This window comes from Cariama cristata, unplaced genomic scaffold (genome assembly GCF_000690535.1).
Source record: "Cariama cristata isolate BGI_N322 unplaced genomic scaffold, ASM69053v1 scaffold12557, whole genome shotgun sequence".
Lineage (NCBI taxonomy): Eukaryota > Metazoa > Chordata > Aves > Cariamiformes > Cariamidae > Cariama > Cariama cristata.
In genome coordinates, this window is record NW_009625047.1 from 5,604 (window position 1) to 27,150 (window position 21,547).

At 43.2% G+C, this 21,547-nt stretch overlaps 1 protein-coding gene across 1 annotated transcript in view; it reads left to right on the forward strand.

The window, feature by feature from the left end:
* Positions 1-3,082: 3,082 nt before the first annotated feature.
* LOC104164202 (SH3 and cysteine-rich domain-containing protein-like) overlaps positions 3,083-21,547 on the forward strand; it is a gene marked incomplete at its 5' end in the record, with an annotated part of 26,102 nt that continues 7,637 nt past the window's right edge. The window contains 8 exons of the mRNA XM_009703461.1: positions 3,083-3,183; positions 5,442-5,523; positions 7,297-7,412; positions 11,789-11,870; positions 15,984-16,048; positions 16,952-17,040; positions 20,770-20,821; positions 20,947-21,084. Coding sequence (XP_009701763.1) covers positions 3,083-3,183; positions 5,442-5,523; positions 7,297-7,412; positions 11,789-11,870; positions 15,984-16,048; positions 16,952-17,040; positions 20,770-20,821; positions 20,947-21,084 — 725 coding nt within the window. The remainder of the gene's footprint in view (positions 3,184-5,441; positions 5,524-7,296; positions 7,413-11,788; positions 11,871-15,983; positions 16,049-16,951; positions 17,041-20,769; positions 20,822-20,946; positions 21,085-21,547) is intronic.

The following is a 21,547-nucleotide window of genomic DNA, read 5'->3' on the forward strand; positions in this document are numbered from 1 at the left end:
AAGGAATACCAGCCTTTACAGACTGAGAGATAATTAATAGATACATTAATATATAGGACACAGAGGACATATGTGCAAGTGTATGTATATGTGATTTTTTCCTATATGAATTTCACGGCTACATTGATGGTTCTGTTTATGGGCACTATGAGTCAGCTGAACATGTCCTGTACTTTCCATTCTAAACCCCCAGTTTTAGCAGCTTGCAATTTTTACAACTTAAACACCAGCATCTGGGCCAAATAGTGCCGTATTAGTGACACCTCTGACAGTTTTACCCATTAGTCCCTCAAATGGGAGCCATCCATCCGAGTTTTGGCAACCAGCCCCATTCAGGCAACTGCAAAGTCAAGAAGCTTGCTTACATGGGAGGCCAAAAACTGATGCAACGAGTCAAACCCTGGTCTCGTTTGCACCTATACCGAATGTGGACTTGTGGCTGTGCCTCAGTTGTGAATCGTAGGAACTTTTGGGTCAGATACGTTGTCAATATGTAGTTGTCTAATCTCTGGCACGCAGTTTTGAAATAGCTTAGCTGTGATTCTCTGAGGAGGTTTGATTAAGTGTGATGGAGATCAGAAACTGAAGAAGAAGAAAGAATTATCCTGGGGAAAGAAGATGTGTCTTGTAGAAATGCCCTTTTCAGAGCTTGAGATATGGTAGTTAAGTGTAAATACAGAACAAATGCTGCTTCTTTAAGCCCTTTAGTTATTCCTCTGTGGGAGGCAGGGAGATACATGCAAATTATTTCCAAGCTGCTTAGTCCCACAGTAAACCAAGTAGTTAGAAATGACAATGAATTAAAAGTTGAAGCTTTTGATAGTTATAGGGAATTTTGTTTTGATTTACAAAGACTTCTTGTAGACTCAAGCATGTGACTGAAATACTTTTCCTCTCTTTGAAGCCACTATTTACCTACCCACGGGTAACAAAAGGCAGATATAGTGTTGCTCTTTTGTCTTTTATTGTCTTACTAATTTCTACATGACCACAGATTTCTGTTCCAAAGAAGTAGCACAGATACTTTGCATGCTTTTTGTACATCATTTGGATGCACAGTTATATTGACAAATGCGTGTCTTCTGTGATCAGACGGTTATAACATGTAAGGACCAATATCCACCTTATAATGTTAACACTAAAATGGCTGGAAAAGCATAACAGAGCCAGCAGAAAGGACTGTGAGACTGGCTGCCTTTTCAGCTGAATCTCAGGAGTCACTTGGCAAAGCAGGTAAGAGTTATGCTGGTACAGACCAGGGTGAGGAGAATCAGACCCGGTGTAATAAGCACTGATGCTAAATATGTGTTGTATAGGCAAAGTATGATGTAATTTTTTTTTTCATTCCACTCTATAAATACAATTTAAAAATGTGGAGGAAGTCCTGTTTTCTCACTGTGTCAGTTGTTGAGCATCAGGAAGGGTGATTCAGCATGTCATCATCAGTAATAAAAGCACAAAGCTGCAGAAGTCAATATTGGTTGGAGCATGTGTTATTGAAAAGAAATTATAACTGAAAAAATCCTCACAGCACAGTAATCCAAGTGTAACCACACAGGGGAAAAAAAAAACAACCTACAACAAAACAGGGACGTGTTCTTCTAACAAATCCTGTGTTTGCTAGGAAAAAAGACCCCCGGAATGAGGCTAGACATCTGCACATGCTGAGAGGGGCCGGGCAGGCAACAAGCGGGGAGCAGGCGCTGACTCCACTCCATGGGAGTCCCTGGGGTGCACCCCAGACTCAGCCCCACTCACTCCCCATCTCTCCAGCAGTCTCCGAAGGAAGGCAGGAGGATGTCGGTTCCCTGTCCTACCAGAAGTGCACAAGTGAGGTGCCTGATCCTGGCTCCCTGCAATCGCCCCCAGCTCCTCCAGCCTGCCTCTATCTGACTTGAAAGGGGCCGCTTCAGGGACCTCTTCCCCTGGAAGCAGTCCTGTCGAGGTCTGGGTTTTGTCACCAACTTGATGAACCCTTCCCTGAAGTGCTTCTTTCAGACGTAGCGTTTCACTGAATGAAGTCAGCAGCGTGTACATGGTATTGACTACTCAAATAACCCAGAGCTACATGAGTACTTTCAGATGCAGGATGCTTCTGACTAATATTCCCATCATGTCTGACTAATGAGGGCTGGTTAAAATGTCAAGAGTTTTTGGGGGTTTTTTACTACCTTGTTTCTTACTCCCTCTCACAGCAGATGATAATGAACTGACATGTTGTTTACGCATTCCATTTGTTCCGTCCTGTGGGGATAAAAGAGTTGCTGCAGCTTAACTGCTTCTGCGTAGTTTAGGAAGTCTTACGGGTGTATGAATAAGAGTGATTGTTCCTGCCTGGAAGCAAACAGACTTGGCTCTGTCATTTAAGACTAGGTCCACACTGAAGATAATGCAGAACTACTGTTGCCCAAGTGGGAGAACTCTGCTTCTGTAAGGCAAAATTTCTCCTTTGGCGCTGAAGTCTTCCACTGCCAGTGAAGGAGAGCAAGGTCAGACCCATGGCATCCTCACTGCCCCACTCGGGGATGTGCACGGAGCCCTTCCTGCACCCTCTAAGCACTGGCCCAGGGGGGTGAGAGCAGCACTCCCTGGGCACAGGGGTGGGCAATGGTAAGGGAGCTGCTCACACACCCCTGCAGCTACTTCTCACCGACAAAACCGGGCCCTCCACTGATGGCCTGGCTCCCCAGGGCAGCTCCACAGCTTGGGTGCTTCTTCAGTGGCTCCCTCCGCCATGCACAGCTCTCATGCCAAGCCCTTTCAAAACAGCAAAGGGATTTTGCTTGATGTTCGTGAGGCAGAGACATCACTGATAAGACTATCAGACAACAGAGCTTAATCCAATATCTATCTGAAGGCAGCAATAACCTAGGAAAGAGCCTGGGGGAGAAATGCCTAAAATGGAGAGGCTATAGAGAAAATGCATGTATAAAGGTATATTAAAAAAAGTAGGGAAGGCGAAGAACACTGTCAATATTTACTCTGCCGCAACTGACCTCCCCATCAGTTCTTTCAGGTCATTCGTTAAATGCATGGAAACTATTGATTTTTTCTAATTAAATCATTTCCGTGCATTTCACAGGGACAAACGCTAAGCACGGACTGCGCTGTAAGGCTTGTAAGATGAGCATCCACCACAAGTGTGCAGACAGTATCGGACAACAGCGTTGCATGGGCAAGCTGGTAAGTGAGCAGCTCAGGGCAGCAAGGGCAGTGGGAGATACCAGCTTGTGCTGGAGCCGCTTACTTTGTGTGCCGGACCCCCTGGGTGGCATTCAGCTGGTGCTTTAACAGAACCAGCACCAGGTCGCTTTACTGAGGTGGGAAAGCCAGGCAGTGCCCTGTTAACAATTTGAGCAATTGCTACTACTCAAAAACCTGAACAAAAATGAAACATAAATCTGGTCTGCTTTGTGGATGTGAAAATACAGTTGCGTAACACAAATGTAGCTAAATAACAAAATTAGTTCCTTTGATTTAAACCGTGCTTGCTGTAGTGTAAATCTCTCAAGGAATGCTATAAATTAGTCAAAATATTTTCGTGGAGTTTAACAAATGAAAAATCCTTCAAATTATGTTTTATTGTTTTTTTCCAGTGTTAGGGCTTGAAGAAAAGTCATAATTCATCTTAAAAAGAAAACGAAACGATATTTCACAGTGAGACACTACAGAGTTTGAAGCAATCTCTCAGTAGGAGAGACTGGAAGGAGATCTGCCCCTGTGTGGACCCAGCACCTTGGTACCTAGGTCACCTTCTGAGCAGTAAATTCTCATTATTGACAAAGGCACGAAACTGTGTTTGAGATTATTCTAACCCAACTTGATGACTTTTATGGGAATATGGTTCTTTTGGTTACTTTTGGAAAAAGAACTTGGAAAAACGACCATTTGGAATACGAAAACTGAATATGTATATTCATGTTTCGGATGTTCTCAGATTTGTTACAACCTGAAGGCACCTGAGACAAATATGGGGTAAAACCAAACAGTTTCACTGTGTTAAATGATGAAAAAATGCAAGCATTGACTTCAAAAGGGCTAGAAACCCCACCTTTCACTGAAAAGATCTTTTCTCTCTGAGAGAGTTCAGTGAAAACTAGTGTTGTTTAGACATCTGAGGCAAATCTTTATGCGTTTAAACCATAATCGTAGGCCTAGTGTGAGCCATTCTGGTATAGGAAGTTGGTCTGTGAAGAGCTGAATGACTTCATTGCAAGCCCTGGACAAGTCAAATGTTAAATCACATTAATTGTTTCATGAACTTCTTGATTCCAGCCTCAGCTCTTGTGGTCACCAGTTTACACAGACAGAAAAACAGAGACCAAATTTACAGCAGGAAGTCATCCAGCAAAGTCACGGGAGTTTTATGAGCTCGTGTTGTGTCTCAATCTAGTTTGGGGGCAAACCGAGGCTGGAGAGTCTGGAATTTACTCCTCTGAGAAACCAAATTTATCAGTCCCCTCATTCCTTCTTAATCTATACTGCAGCTCATTAACAAAAGACCAAGTTGTCTATCAGTTTTTGATGTATACTGAACGTTGGATGTGGAAAATATGCACATCTCCATGAGGCTTTTCCACTTCTCGCTGTTGACTGGAAGTTCTCACAGCCTGCAAAGATTAGAAACCTGAGAGACCATTTGTGAATCTCTAATACCTTGAAGGGCATTTCCAAGGACTTAAGATGTTAGCACCTTCATTTTGGGTACCCAGCCTTTGCCTGAGATGTTTCCTAGCTGAGATCATAAATAGAGAGGTAACGGGAAATGTTTAACCTTCCAAGAATGGGTTTTAGAGTGGTATAGGGCACCGTTATTGGCCATATTTTGGTGTTCTTTAACGGTAGAGCTTGAGTTGGTATAGTGCATTTCTCTACAAATGGACGTTGAGGGGACATCTGGTGATGACTTGGGGAGTTTTTTGACCTTACAAGACAAAAAAGCAGCAGAAGATGCGGTCAGTCAGCAGCAAACCTTAGAAAAACCTACAGAAAGGATCTAAATTCCTTGGGTTTCACAAGTGCATACGTGGGAACATGAGGATTTGGCGTTAGGGTGTGGAAGGATACTCACATGTTTAGCAAATGCAAAACAATGCAAATTCGTGTTACATAAGAAGAAAGCGAGAGGGAAGCTTCCCAGAACCTCTAATGATTCAGCACTTCTGCTGCAATTAATTAGTTCTGCTTTTGTGTAAGGCAAAAGAAAAAAGGGAGCTGAAAATGAGCCCCCCTCCTTCCGCATAAATATGGGAAACGGCTTTTTTCCAGGAGAAAAATCGAATAACTCCCTGTTCTCTAAACCCCACAGTGACTCAACAACAGGAGGCAGATTTCCAGCCTCGCCACACTGCTATGCCATCAGCCGAAGAGCTGAGGTTATTTCTGCTACATCAATCACGGCAGCAATGCACTTCACCTGTTTTTGCTTTCTCTCCCTCCAGCCAAAGGGATTTCGACGGTACTACAGCTCACCACTACTCATTCATGAACAGTTTGGCTGCATCAAAGAAGTGATGCCTATTGGTAGGTCTTGATTGCTTTTCCTTTCAGTCTGCCCCTTGGCAGTGCTCTGCAACAGCAGCGGCAGACTTCCAGCCGTGGTATTTACCCTCAGCAGCCTTCCAGCTCCTTTCGGTGACTGGATGTCCTTCTGCCATCTCAGGAAAGGACCACTTCAAAGATACAAAGCTGGAAGAGGAGAGGGTGTGTTTATTGTGCGTTTCACTCAAAACCCCGTACATACAACCTCTTAGCAATTACCCTGTTTATAATAATAACGACCTGAGATTAAGGTAGGAAGTTGAAAGGGAAGAAACACTGGAATATTGAGGTGAAGGTCTGAGCTGGGAAGAGCCAGATAAAAGACAGAGAGGTCAAATCAGCAGCAGGCATTCAAACCACTCACTGGCTTTTGAGGGACGTTGCTAGGTTCCTGTCCTTTTTCATCCACGCTTCTTCCTTTCCTCATATTTTTCCGTATTGACCATGTCTACACATTGTCCGAGTATTTAAAAGACCAGATTTGACTCACTGTAATACCGACTTCCTGAAAAGACACCTTTTGAAGTGGAGAAGTTGAGTTGATTCTGGAAAATATTTCTCTCCACCAGTACTCTGACTAGGCAAGGCCAGCAGTACAAAAAATGAAAGCTAAAACTAAGCAGTCAGTTAAAATTACTTGTCTGAGGACATTTATTTTATTTTTTTTAGCGGTTAAAAAAAAAAATCGACCAAATCACACGGATTTCGTCTTAGTTTCTCTTTCTTAAAAACATCCATCATTTTTGTCAGAAATAATAGGAACATTTTGAACAAACTCTGGATAAAAAAAAAAGAGGTGTGCTTTTCTCTCATCAAAATTCAAAATCCCATGTATTTTCTCAGTACTTTGGCCAAAATTTCCCTCCTTCTACACAGTACTACAAATGTGCTGTATTCTACGTGTCTACTGCCTTGTGCCACAAGGAGTACTACTGCCTTATACCTCAGGGAGGCTGAGGTCTAATAACGCAGTATATAGAAGAGGATTTGAAGTGAATTTGCTCATGCCAATTGAAGACATCCATTTCTCTGCCATAGGAGATGACTTTTGGGGCCAGCTAGGAGGGAGAGTAGGAGTGAGAATTGAACTGACATATTCCAGTGGGGGTGGTGGCCTTTCTGGTTACTCCTAGACTGAGTTGAGCAACTTGGAGTACATTCCCAACAGCAAGTACCTACTCACACCTGCCTCCAGACCCCATATGGCCCCACAGTGGGGATGTCAGTACCTTTCAAGGAAGATCCAGGCCATCCTGTTTATCCACATTACCCAAGTAGGAGCACTGTGAGGGAAGATGGATAAAGGTGATGGCCCACCCATACCACGAGGATGCTCCAGCACAACACAGGGTTTTTCCTTTCAAGCATCCGCTGTTGAAAGCAATCCAAGAGGTCAGGTGTAGGAAGAGGCAGCAGACATGGATTAAAGCCACCTGGTATCTCATCTTCCTTACCTCAATGTAGGCAGCATCAGTGGTGATTAGAGAAGGAGGATGGCAGGTGAAGAGAGGCAAGGCAATGGCCAGGACCTGAAAAGCCTATATGAGGGGAGGATGATCTTTATGGGAGCAGAGGGGCAGCAAAAGCCAATTTCTCTAAGTTCATCAAATACTTTTTATCAGGATAGTCTTTCAACTTGTGCCTAGGGGTACACCCCAACCCGTTGGTAGAGGCAGATGTTTCTCCAATTGGAGCAGGAACATGACCAGAAACATCTTCGAGTGACTGATGAATGTTTTGCTCCTTCTGTTGCAGCCTGTGGAAATAAGGTTGACCCTGTGTATGAAACTCTCCGCTTTGGGACTTCCTTAGCCCAGAAAACTAAGAAGGGCAGTTCTGGAAGTGGGTCTGATTCTCCCAACAGAAACTCTGTAAGTATCCCACATCTTTCTTCCATTTTCTTTCTGGAGGAGCAACAGATATTAATTCACAGGAGTTTGTATCAGAACAAAACTTGTGTTTCAAACTGTAAAAAAAAAAAAATCTCACTCTCAGCTTCCAAAATGAGACCAGAAAACATGTTATTTTTTGCAAACTTGGGTTTTAAGTATCTTTTAGATGACTCTTGAGAAAAAGAGAAAAATACAAATTAAATTAATAATCTTCTTTTATCGGATTGGAAAAGGAAATTTTATTCTTTTGATTTTGCATACCTGTGTAAAAGTGGAACAGAGATATTGAAGTGTCGTGCTGGAGCAGATGCATACTGCTGGTTGGTGGTGGTGGGCATTGACCCTTTGTGCAAGTGATAGCAATGGGTTGGAGCCCTCAGAGCCTAGATTTAAAAGTACAAGCTCCACAGTACAAGCCCAGCCAAAATTAAGCCCCTGCTACTGCAACAAGGCAGTGGACTGGCAACTTCGCCCCTGCCCAGTGTAGACTAGGAGAGAGGCATCACAGATTTAGGCTCCTTTCTCCAAAACCCAAATACAGGCAGGTGTACTCAGCTTGTTGTATCCAGACAGGGAAATATTCACCTTCGTGTTAATCTTTGTCATTCACTCTCTCCTATCACAAAAGTCACTTTCTTCAGGATCATGTTAGAAGAGCTGAAGAAGGAGGACAAGGGAAATGATAGTTCCCTTAGCCCTGCCTTTGCTAAATCCATACTTAGTTCAACAGTAATAATTGCCAATTTCTTCCTTACAGAAATGGTTATTTCGACAGTATTGGGACCCATGAGATTAGGAGCTCATTCATGGTGTTGAAAGAACATTTCATACCCTATCACCTCTCATAAACAGGCACTTAAGCCTATTCTTGAGGTTCTCTTTTTTTCCCAACATTTTATCCCCGATCCCCCCCAACCCCACAAAAAAACCAAAGCAAAACAGAAATCACACCTGAATACACCGGAGGCTAAAGCTGATTTTCATGTCTAAAAGTCAGACCCGGGTTATCTGACAATCTCCTGCACAAACCTCAGAATAAAAATCACCAGGCACAGGGACATAACGAGACTTGGTGTCCAGGCCTCAGAGCAAATACTTGGATGTTTAAATTAAAGTTGTGCTAATGCCTGTTTGTTTGGTACAACATTTCCCTGGTATTTAAACGTGTGCTCGCTCACAGGCTGAGCTGTAACCCCAGGTGGTACAGGTGGCCTCTAAACAGACATTCATTTGTGTCAGATGGGAAAGAAGACGGGCAAATTTAAACAAGAACTAAGTGAAATCTGCAAGGCAGTTATTAAAGGACACGTCCTCTATCCACCCTTGTTTGTGTCTTAAAAGGAATTTGGTAATTTCCATTCTTTTTTAAAACCCAAAGTGACTCTACCACCTGTCGCATTGTGATTACAGTTTTTTCTTTCAATTATTTAATTTACTTTGAAACAGAAGTTGTACAAATATAATTATTGCTTTCTAAATCAATAAAGCGTTCTGTTCAATTATGGATGACGACTCAGGCGTAGAAATCACGATTGCTGTGTCAGTTTGCCCTAGGGAGCTGATCGTAACTAGGTGGGCTGTGGGTGTAGAATGAGGGACACAACTTCATCATGGGAATTTCTCCAGGGTATTGAGGCTGAGAGAGAATACAGCAAGTGTCAGGGTACCGAAAATAGAAGACATTAGAGAACTGAAGAAACAGACATGTGAAACCATAACTTCTGCTAGTGCAAGCCTGTGGATTGAGACAAGGATAAAAACCAGGGGCAGACACAACCCTGATCCGAATGACGGAGCTTTACAGCTGTGATGTGTGACCCAGGAGCAGGCATTGACCAGTGACCGGAGCAGGGATGTGACACAGAAACCATAAATCCCAGGTAAAAATGCACCAGTGCATGTGAGCTAGCAGCACATGTGCAGTTAATAACACTTAGGGACTAAGATCTTTCCCCAGTAGTCCTCACTTCTCCTCCCAAAGCAGAAGCAGCAATGCAACAAGCGGAGCAATGCGGCTGTGAGGCTCACAGCAGCACAGGGGCTTTGTGGTTGGGCTGTGCCCCAGCCCTGGGAGCTGGGGAGCGCTTCAAGGTTCTGCCCTGCCACCAAACCAGGGACACCAGGGATGTGGTGACATCTGGGATTCACCTCGCAGGTGGTGGCCAAGCTGTCAAAGGGCTAGCTCTGGGTCAGAACAGCATAGCTGCTGTTAAAAGCCAAGGTGACTAGCCTAGGAGTCCTGCCTTGCCTCTACGGCCATGAAGCTTCCAGGACTGCAGTTCATGTCTCTGTGCAGAGTAGAGATAACCATCTTGCTCTGAACTAGCCAAGGTATTTATAACATGACTGAGCAGTGTGGACGCACCCACTGTGATTTTTCAGTCCAGATTCTGCATTTCCCGTAAAAGAAAGTGGCCATATGCTCCAGATTTACTACCTACTGCTTCCTTCAAAAATGTGCTTCTGCAACCCACATTTATACAGAAAGTCACTTGAGGTGATGTAAATGTGATTCCAGTTCTTGCTAGTTTTCCATGGATCAGCTCCTCTCAAAAGCAGCTTTGTACCTCTGCCATTTCTATTAGACCATTTGTCATATAGCTCTTGACTGAAAAAGATTGTTAAGGGTAACTGAGATTACTTCAGGAGGTTTTGGATGAGGTATATACTGAAGAGACTGTCACTGCACATCCCATGTGCAGTGGTACCCACCAAAATAGGAAGCTAATCAGCAGTTATGAAGCTAGCCTGTGAAGACCGAGAAATAGCTGGGACTTACCATTTCAACAAAACCAATCTTTCCCTTCTCCACCCAGCAACTAGAAATCCCTAGGTATGCTTTACACTCACTCGGTGTTAGTGTTGCTATTGCAGTGCCTTCTCGTCCAGAGGTGACCCATTTGTGCAAGATGTAAGACAAGCATGACCTGCTGCAAAAAGCTGAGTCTAAAAACAAGGCATAACAGAGCAGTAAAGTGGAAGGCTCCTAAAACAGCAAGGGAAACAAGACAACCACAAGATAGCTGTGGCAGAAATATACTTTTAACCTCTTTGTTCATTAGTATCCTTGGATGGAGAAGTAGCTAGGGAGGTACTAGATACGGGAAATAAAATTGTCAAAGTATTTTCTAAAAGAAGCTTTGTTGTCAACACTAGTAAAAGGAAAAAAAAAAAAAAAAGATATAAAAATCTCTAAAGCAGTTCAGATTTTGTGCTCCCTGAACCAAAGCAGCAAATGTTCCTCGCTTGGCTTTTCTTCTTGTAACGTAGGCAAAGGTCTGCAAAGCAATGGACAGAGCTACGTGTACAGTACAATTGTAAAATGTTGTGGAATTATGAAGTTAAGTCCTACCATGCATCTTAAAATCCTGTTAACAAGTAATAAATAAATCTTAGGAGCATATAAGGATTTACAGTTTTTCAGATTAGAGAGAGCACCTGACTCAAGTCCAATGTTTGGGTTTTTTTATGCTTATCAAAAATGTTTTACCCAAAAGAAATCACGTGTGGAGGGTTCAGAAACTGAAGTTCTGTACGGTCAGATTTGGACAGAGTTGTTTGGAGCAGCTCCTGGTTCCTGTCGGACTATAAATGGAGAGGCTGACTACCCAACCAAGGAATCTGGTGCCTTGGGCAGAGTATACTTCTGAGGTTTGAGATTATGTCATCCCCCGTTTTCCTACGCCCTAGAACAATGGGTCCCTAATCATGATTGACATTAATATGGTACAAATAAGAAATCATAGTAATTTGAACAACAACATTTGGGTTTCATTTTTCCCTAGCCATACCAGCCAGATGACCATTTAAAAAGAAAGTGAGGGCAGATATTTAAAGACTGACTTCACCAACTCCATCACACTCCAGCTCCTTCTTTCACAGCATGTCAACAGAATTAAAATCACCCTTACATTGCAGTTATATCGCTGAATAATGTATTTAGGGTTAATAAATTAATAGTCAATAGCTTCAATTAGTCTCCTTGGTAGATAGCTATTTAGTATACCTGCAGGATCTACAAGTTCCCCCAAGGCCCTCCTTCTTTGTGCAGAGAACCACATTGTTTAATATAATCCTTTGTTCCTTAACTTTCACTTCACTTTATGCTGCAGAAATCTTCTGTACTGCAGACTGTAAATTTGGTCTGGAATTCTTTCTGGGCTTTCACTGCTCCCTGTGAAGTAGGTATTTGTTGTGCATCACCAGATACTGGGTTTTCTGCAATCCCATGAGGTTGACTTGCTCTGTTCTGACAGCACCCAAGTACTGCATCCCCCAAAAGGCTCTTGGGTGCTCTTATTTCACCTCACTTTTTCTGGCTTATCCCATCTCGTTTGCTCTTTCTGTCCCTGCAGACAGCTGACCTGGCAGAAGTTCCCGAGGAAGGCGATAGCTCTGCAGGCACCCTTGACATAAGCAGGAAACGCAGCAACAGCGGTGAGTGCAACCAGGACAGGGTAGCATCTTCAGGTGTCTACAGCCTCTTTGAGATGGTTTGTTGTGGCATGTCCGTGTTTTAGCAGCATTCTGGTTTTCAGAATGGGAGGTGAGTGGAGCACGTAGTTGGTGCAAGAGTTTGGGGGATGCTTTTTGCGATTCAGATGAAATCCAAGCCACTGGTTTTCTAAATTTGTTGTGTCCAGACCCGACACTGGACAAGGTTCAGGTCCATTCCCTGTCTCCTGTGCTTCATGAGCATAACTGTAGACTAATGACTTAACAGGCTTCAGTTCCACATGGCAAAGTGGAACAAAAAGAATACTTTCGTTCTTTTCTACATGTTTGACTTGTCTACATGTCTCCATATACCGTGACCTTTCTGGGACAGGAAATGGATCATGTAATATCCGTGTGTCTGTAAAATACCCAACACAAGGAGTTCTGATTATAATTGCACCTTCTCAGTGCAACGATAGCATGTGCCCAGTAACATGAATAGCCCAATTCCTTTGCTCCCTTTGCAGTACAAGAGTAATGTTTTTACAGCGTGGGTATGATGGGATTTCAAGACCATCATACCAATTGAGAGCTTCGTAATGAAATCTCAGCCACTGAGGGAAAGTGTTTGAGACCCTGTTCTTGAGTTCAGTCACGGTGAGGGAAGCAATAAGTACAAAGGGTTGTGGAGCACTACGCAAAACTTCAGGCCTAACCCATCAGAGCAACTTCTCTAGCAGCACCTGAAGGCTGCTTTGCTGAATCTCACATGAGAGGTACCCTAGAAAAAACCATCACAGTGAGCACAGCTTGCTTCTTCATAGCACCCCCAGTGCTCCCTACATGCCACTAGCAAAAAAAAAAGCTGTCCATTCCCATTTTATGCTACCTCTTATTCCTTTCCTCCCCTCCTGGTCCTATCACTTATCCCCATTGCGTTCAGTCATTTCCTCTCTCTCATTTTCTGAACATCCCATCTATGTGATCTGCTTTCTCCTGACAATTTTTTTCAGGTTTTCTGTCTTACAAGCACAAGTTGACCTGACCTGGTTAAAAATAAAGAATTCAGTCCCCTTCACACTGTTTAATCCTGCCCACCTGAGATTAATTTGGCCCTGTTTGAGTTTTCAGATAAATTTTTATTTCATTGTCGATCAGTAGTTTCATTTCTGAAACCCAAAGAAACTTTTTTCTGTGAGATCTGTATTCACTGAACGCACTGAGAGGCATTCAAGGAACTTACTCAAAGAGATTACTTTAAAAACTCAGCATGTGTCAAACCTCCAAATAACTTCCGCGGCACATTAACGATTCCTTTGATCAGCACTGGCTTTTTTGCAATCCATCCTTCAGAGGCTCAGTGTATAAATTATGCATCAGCCACTCCAAAAATTTCCCCTTGGTAGATTTTTAATAAACTGCCCGCACTGTTTGCACAAGCTATGGAAATGGTAAAATCCTTTTTAAACTCTAAAAATCCCTGCTTTTTTTTTTTTTTTTTTATCTGCTGATGCCAGGGCAAACAAGTATGAAAACAGATGGATTTCTGTTGTGTGGAAATGCGAACTACATACCTCTATGGCCTTCAGATTCAAGTGCCTCCTAGTAATATCCAGAGACCATGAGCTAAACAGAGATTAAAAATTTAACAAAGTAAAATCAAAATGCTGTTACAGAGTGATTCACCACTCCTTTTTCCTCGGTTGTCCTCTGCCTCTTTAGCAGGCACTTCCACATTAATGCCTGGATGAATCAGGTCTATTCCAGTTCTTTATTCCCCCCCCCCATTAAAAAACTGTCTTCTGCAAATAAGATTTTAGGAAAATGTAAGGTGGAGACCCTTTGCTTAAAAGGAAACGGTGGAAAAGACACAGCCTGCAGAAGGGTGAGAGGACCCAGCACACGTGTGGCCATGTAATTGCTCCGATAGACTCCTACGACAACTTCAAGGGAAGACTTTCATTCAGGCCCTGGCATACATACCATGAAGCAAAGCTTCCTAGTTTACAACTCTTAAGACGGCATACCTAATTTCCAGCCCTTCAGCCTCTTCTAAGCCAGTTATACTCCTTCACTGCTGTGAACTGCCGTCTGTAACAAAAGTCCCGCAAGCCAAAATGTACTGTGAGTGACATGTATGAGCTGGTTATCAACAGGGATTTGAGCGCTTTCCCCTCCAGTCGGGGACGCCTTCCCTGCAAACCCAGGTTTACGTGAGCACTCCTTGGCAAACCCAAGGATGCAGTCCGGCTCCCTCCTCACCCGCTGGGTCAGCTCCACAGCTCACAAGGCTGTGCATCAGCAACTCGGCTTTGCTTTCCGTCACCAAGCAGAAATTGCTCCAAACATGATGCTGACATACTTCCACTTTGTCTGGTGAATGACCTTCTGCAAGACCAAAATGCTCCGGTTACCCAACTCATTCTCAACCAGAACTTCTTCTGTTTGCCTCTCTAATTCCTTTTGCTCTGGACACAGAAAACAAAGCATAGTAATTTGAGTAGGATTTAAACACTGCCAGATGGTAACGGCAGCATTTTACACCCCTTTATACAGATGTCAGATACACACACACCCCTATACTAGAAGATGCAGGAAATTAATTTTATTTTCAAGGTACTCATGAGAGTTTGTAGGGTCAGAGTCCTTCTGCAAGAGGACGTGGTGAGGGGCACAGTCAGGCCCCCAGGTCAGCGGCGATCAGACCGCCTGGACGCAGCTTGGGGCATTTTCAGGTTAAATGCTGCAGGTATCAGCTCACCTGCTGCCTTCACATTCACACAGCGGACTTTACGACTACAACATTGTCTTACGTTTTGTCAGAGAACATGTGCTTTTCTGTGCTCCTGGATGCATGTCACTTTTTGTACAAAATCTTTCTCATGCTTGCTGTGGCTGCCGTTTTAGCTATCTTTCCTCTGTTACAAGAACACTACATTTTTTCACTGTCTAAGTACTTCTTAGTACTTCTTTGGCTGTCCTTTACAGTGTAGAATGGCCACTGAAATGTGTGTTAATGGAAGAAAGGGCAAGGAAGTGAAAGAACCGAGGGGGAAAGAAATTCGGCAGTTTGGTGTTCCCTGGCACCTTCTTTCCCCTGAACACATGTCACCGTATCACAGAGAAACAAAAAGAAAAATGCACTCAATCAGCTGCTACTTATTACCATTTTGGAGATTTCCAAATTGTTAGAGATTACAAAATCAGCTTCTGCTCAAAACACCTGCAGAGGTAAATGGTGGGAGAAGATGCTGATGGTTCTAGCTGCTCAACGACTCCAGCTATTAAAATCATGTTCAGATTTTATCCAGAAGCAAGAAACAGCAGGCAATTCTTAAAATGTGAAAGGGGAATTCAGTCAATGTAATGAGGCCACTGCGGTTTTTCTAGGGAGATACTGAGGACAGCTCGTGAAACAATTACCGTAGAGGGTAGCTGATTAGATGTCAGGTACATTAGGTGCTGTGAGCATTGCCTTGATTGTGAGTTTCTGATTTAGTAACTTAGAAGCAAATGTTCACACATACAGGCCTGTGTCTCAGATGCCCCACTCCAATTTGAAAGCAATTCAGGTACCTCCTATAAAATCAGAGAGGCAGCGTATCCAGTGCCCCCCAGGCAGGGACCACTGGAGAGAGGGATCAAAGGCGGCTATCGAACATTTAGAGATAAAGGGTCGAAGAGGGAAAAGAAGGGGTTTTGCGCTGCAATATTGCTCATATATGGTCATCAGGTTTTGGAGGTGCTTTTAAACAGCAATACTGCTCGTCCTAAACATGAAAACAGAGCAGTCAGTGTGGGGAAAAGCCTGCTGGACTTTAGTGGTGCAATTAAGGGTCCTAGGTTCCATTCCCAGTGCTGCAATTGTGTATATTCATCTGATCAAAATGGTTTATTTGTTACAATTGTAAATTCTTCAGGACAGAGACTGGTTTGGGCCATGTGCCAATGGTACACGTGGTTTTGTTGGAGGTGTAGAAGGGTTCAGAGGAGAGCACAAGGGACAAAAGAAAGTAAGGGGGAAAAGGGAGAGATTAACAAAATAAAGGTGATCCTGTTGAGGTGAAGAGTCTTAAACTACTCCTAAAATGTCATGTGTTTGCTTTATTTCAGTGTTTACATACTCCGAAAATGGCACAGAACACTTTGGAGAAGAACCAAAAAGTATACATTCCCCGGTATGGGCATTAACTTTGTGAGAATGCGACGGGAATGGGAAGTCATATAAAAGTCTGGGTTTATGGGTGGCTGAGGACCTTGACTAGGTCTGCTGGGGCACTACTCTGGAGAAGCATTGATATCCGACCGTCATGTTCTTACACCATTTCTGGGCCACTGGCCACAGCTGGAAGCAATATACAGGACTGGACGGCTCTTTGGTTTACCTGTTAGGGTCCCTTTTATATTCCTTTGTTTATTACAAATTGATATTGTGAACACAAAAGATCCCTTGTGGAGGCTATGTCATTACAACAGAACTGCAGTAATGTAAAATTCACAGATTCGATTTGGAAAATTATTTGGGGTTTGGTTTAGGAGCTTTTTTTCCTCCAGATTACCAGTGGAGAAAGTGAGATGAGAGAGTAGCCAGTCTTCTCTGTGGGAAGCCCAGCGCAAGCAGCTGTCTGTTTAAGAAAGTGATCTTCCCACCCTGTTTTTTGGACCTGTGCACTGTCAACTCTAGCTTCATCCATAACGAGGGCTGTACAACCGACACCTCGTATAATGCCAGTAATACACTACTGGGCTCCTGAGAGTCATGCATTGACAGACAGCAAAAGGCAGACTCATTTTTAAGAGCTCACCCAAAAAAGTAACTGCTGCAGATTTCTGCTTGTGTTCTTTGGAAGCCTGGAATTTCATCTTGGGGTTCAAAGAATCATATTTCTAAATGGAGATAGTTACTCCCTTAGTGGCTCGCAATGTATCTGGGCCATAGTCCTCCAAGATGTGAAAGCAATGGGATGATTCTGGCTCATTTCTTGGAAGATCAGGCCCTGGTTCCTCAGCCTCTAACAAAGTGATCCAAATTCCTATGCAGGACAGATATTTAATTTTTCTCTTTCTCTTTTTTCTTAAAGGGACCTTTTTATAAAAGCACGTTACAAATGAGCACCTATGTTGCCTTGTACAAATTTGTACCACAAGAAAACGAAGACTTGGAGATGAGGTAAGTCCCCAAAATATTTGTTAGTTGACTTCACCCATGTGAACTGAGGGTCATATGGCTGTATATGACTTCAGGGGAGGGAGGGTTCATTCTGACTTCTGTACTAAACATTTTTTATGAAAGTATCCACTTGTAGATACGAAGATATTCTCATAGATAAAAATCTGGTGACCAACTTTTTTGGCAAGGACACATAGATAAAAAGTTTCAAAACCATGTCACTTTAGGAGCAAAATGGCTTTCAGCTAGAAAATACTCAATTTTCAGTTGCTTTGTTTTTTCAAACAAGTTTTCAGCTAGGAATTCTTCACCAGCTCTCATGCTAATGCTGAACATTTTACCGGTCCTGTTTGATTTGCCCTCACATTCAGGTTATATCTGAGAAAAGAGAATGATGTCCAGCTGCTGGATGGCAGTGTTTTCACATGAGAAAGATGCATTCTGAGCTTTGCAAAATAAACTTGTTAATTATATTTAACACTTCCTTCCTCAATTCTGCATCAGTTGCTAGCCCTGCAAGATCTAATCCAAGCCCACTGAAGTGAAAGGATGTAATTTCTTTTAGTGCAATGAGTTTGACTCATGCTGCTCACATTTTGCACAGTCTTGCTAGAGCTCTTTTCATGAAATGTGTCAGCTCTCTTCAAGGCATCCCCTATATCAAAATAATCATGCACGTCCCACAGAATTTAGGGAATTGCCAGAGAAATGCCCCTCTCGTCAGCACCTCCTTCACTGAAAGCCTTTTTCCTGTTCCCAGCTGTGCCTTCTCATTGCTCTGGAACTGATGGGTGGGATGTAAGGCAGAAATTACAAGCTTCCCTATCATTCTGCTTTGTTGGCATTTCCTGATCATTATTTTGGGAATGTCAGCTCTTCGGGAAATAATCACAGGGGATGGTGACCTTTAGTGCAACTTGCCAGCTATTCTGCTTGAAGGATTCCACTTTGCATCCTTCTCCTTTCGGGCGGTACTCCAGCTTGCGCGGTTGTTCCACGAAGAGGAACACCGGTAAGACAAGCCTGCACTGGACTACCATCCTCATCGAGACATAGCGATCCAGAAAACACGTCATTCTCCAAAATTCTCCTGTCCCTCATATTATGGGAAAAAGCAACATGTGGGCTGCAACCTGGACTGTCATGACTAACAGGCTCTTCCCAGAGACACCAGCCAGCTTTTAGACTAGTGTTACTCAGCTACAGCAGCATTGTTGGTCCCATGGCCAGAAATGCAGTAATAGATGGGTTAACACTGTTTCATAAGGGCTGCTAAATAGCTCGTAATGTTGTTTGGTCGCTGCAGAGCCTGGCGGGATGCAGCTCAGTTGCATGGATTTTCCTTTAACATAGTTGAGTTGCTGGAGATGGGTTCAGCACAGCAATGCTGTCAAGACTGACAAACACTGTCCTGGGAAGCCAAGCCAGGGACCAGCTGGACACTGATCAGCCCTAACATAATGAAGACAAGTAGCAGAGGAAGGACTTGAGCTGGGAAGAAGAGTTAGGGGAGTTTTCTAGAGACCTCAGCTCACCTCTCAGGGGTTGGCATGGGGGGCAGATTCCTGCACTGGAGAGGTGCCAGCCCCGATTTCAGCAGCAATCAGGACTTGCCACAACCTTGGTTTCTTCCTGAACAGCTGGAGCAGCCAGTCAGGTTTTCCAAAGCTCTGGCATAACTAAACTATGACATTGCAGTAATATGCTCGCTTATTCTAAGAGATGGCCTTATATGACAATAAGTAAAGAACCCAGGAGACAGGCAACCCCAGGTTTCAGACACTGCAAAGAGTAGAATAGAATAGAATAATAAAATAGTTGCAAGGGACCTACAATGATCATCAGTGGCTGCCTGGCCACTTCAGGGCTGATGAGCTGCCACCTACTGAAATCTAGAGCACTGATGTAGAGCAGACAGCTTATCCAGGGTTGTGATTTACAGAAGAAAAAGATGAGACCTGAGAGTGATTTCAACCAGTAGTAAAGACCAAGTAGGTTGCGCCCTTTCAGGGATCAGCAGCCTAAGTCTAGGCAGCAAGAGTGACATAGGTCCAGCTAGGACTTCTGTTTTGAATCCTTTTTAAAGATGAGAGACATCTCTTAATTGTTATGCTGCATCATAACATTTTTAGCCCTGTGCTAAAAAATATCAGAAAGCAAAATCTGCAGGTCTTGCATCTAAAAATCTCAGTGTTCAGACTGCTGACATGGAGACAGCTTAGTTTCAGCTGCCATCTTTCTCTGACAGTCAAATAAATTTATATTTCCTACGTTTTTTTTTCTAACAACCAGGTCAAAGGGTGTTTGGAGGATGGGACTCTCTAAATCCTTCTTGTTGAAAGTGTTCTTCCTTGCAGTGAAAGGGCTGCAAAGGTGTTACAGCCTGTTCACTTTGAAGTGGCAAGATGGGCTCCCTCAAGACTGAAGTATTTTATGTTAAATATTAACTGGAATAAGGGACAGATGTCTTTCCCATGGAAAAAAATCTTTTACCACTGGGATACCAAGTTGTTCTTTTCCTCTAGCTTCCTTTCTCACCTCAGCAACATTTAATTATTCCAAACACATTGCAACAGCTTCCTGAGGAGGGCTTGAGGAAAATCCTTCCCTGTTGCCCTATTGATAGTGCCTTTCTGCGAAAGCTGGAAAACTCTGGTTGAGATCCCTCAGTGTTAGAAGACTAAATGCCTGTCTCTCCAGTTGTCAGCAGCAATGATATTGACTTGGAAAGTGGCCCAAAGAGGCCACCGCAGCCCCCACCTCCAGCTGCATCCTGGACAGGTCCACATCTTTGATGCCTGCTCTGAAAGAGCCCGTTAAATTGGACCGACTATCCATCATATGCTTCAGATGTGTTTGCAAGCTCTTGGGCTGATACCTCAACAATACAGGGAGCCTAACAGGGAATGCAAGGAAAGCTGAATAATTAGGGGTCAACCATTAATTTTATAAAAATCAAAGAAATGCCTGTTATCAAGCAGAGAGAGTTTTCTGAGGTTAATCTGTTTGGAAATGGGCTGCCACTTACTTTCTACAATGCAGCGCTATTATAATTTCATCATAACGTTGATGAAGTGCCACCAATGGGGGGAAGGCGGTCAAATAACCGTGCAACTACCTGCGCAAAATCAGCGCAGCACATTTCGCTACCAGTGTTTCCAGCCAAATTATTCTCTTAGCTCTGCTTTGGAACTACTCAGCTGGATGCTGATACTTAGCAATTACAACCCTGCACCACACATTATAAAGGTAAATATGTCCTATTCAAATCGAAAATACATTCTTGGGCACAATTATATCCCTGCTGACTAATTGCCTTTGTCAGTTAAATAGAACTATTTTCCTGCTGCCTTCCTTCTGCAATCGCAGCTTGAAAAGACAGATAATAAAGTGATGTGTCCCAACAAAGTGAAATGTCTTAAAGTAACAAGATAATGCCTGTAACAAATAGGACTGTCTTTTAAACAGTTTCTTATTAAACAGTAGGTAAAATTCCAGTTCACAGATCTTTTCTCAAAATAAAGATCTAGCCCCAAATACACTGACTGTCTTTCTACGTTACTGTGTATGGTTCAAAAAAACCTTGCTGCCTCATTGAGTCCACCTGCAGCGAACGTTCAGATAAAACGACCGGGAGAGGACCACCTTCCTATTAGAAGGTAATTGTGGCAGCTGATGCAGCATAACAATTAAGATACATCTTAACTACTATTCCTCTTCTAATTACAGGCCAGGGGATATGATCACTCTTCTGGAAGACTCAAATGAAGACTGGTGGAAGGTATGTGCTAATTATTTTATACCTGTTATCTTTCCAAAGGGAAAAATATGTTATTTTCAATACTGAACTTATATTAAAGCTACTAGTGTTAGCAGTCTTCTTCCATCAGTGTGTTTTCTCCACAGGGGAAAATTGATGACAGAACTGGATTTTTTCCTGCTAACTTTGTTCAAAGAGTGCAGCAGGATGAGAAGATTTACAGGTGTATCAGGACATTCATTGGCTGCAAGGAACAGGGGCAGATCACTCTGAAAGAGAACCAGGTAAGTTCTCCTGTGCTGGATCCCCACCGGACTTGAGCATCCAGCAGTCTGACCAATGACTGGAGGGAAAGTTGTGCAAGATGAGCACAGGCACATGCTGTTCATGGCAATTTTACTACAAGATTTATTAATTGTAAGGTAATAATGTCTAGAAGCCAGTTAAGAGCAGCGTTGGCCTTGTGCAATGCATACTCCCTGCCTAACGTCGCCTAAATTTTCAGTCTCACAGATGTTCACAAAGCTACTTTACGTATTATGCACCCTCCTGATGACTTTGGAGGGACAGCCTGAAGAACATATAATCTTAGAGGCAAACCTTGTGCGCCTGAAAAATGATCTGGTTTTCTTCTCACTATTTGAGCTAATCTAATAAAAGACAGTGGCTCCCTCCCCAGCCTTTAACTTACCTAAAGATCTAAACACAGCTCGTTGTTTTGGCCTCCGCAGGGACAGAGGTAAAACA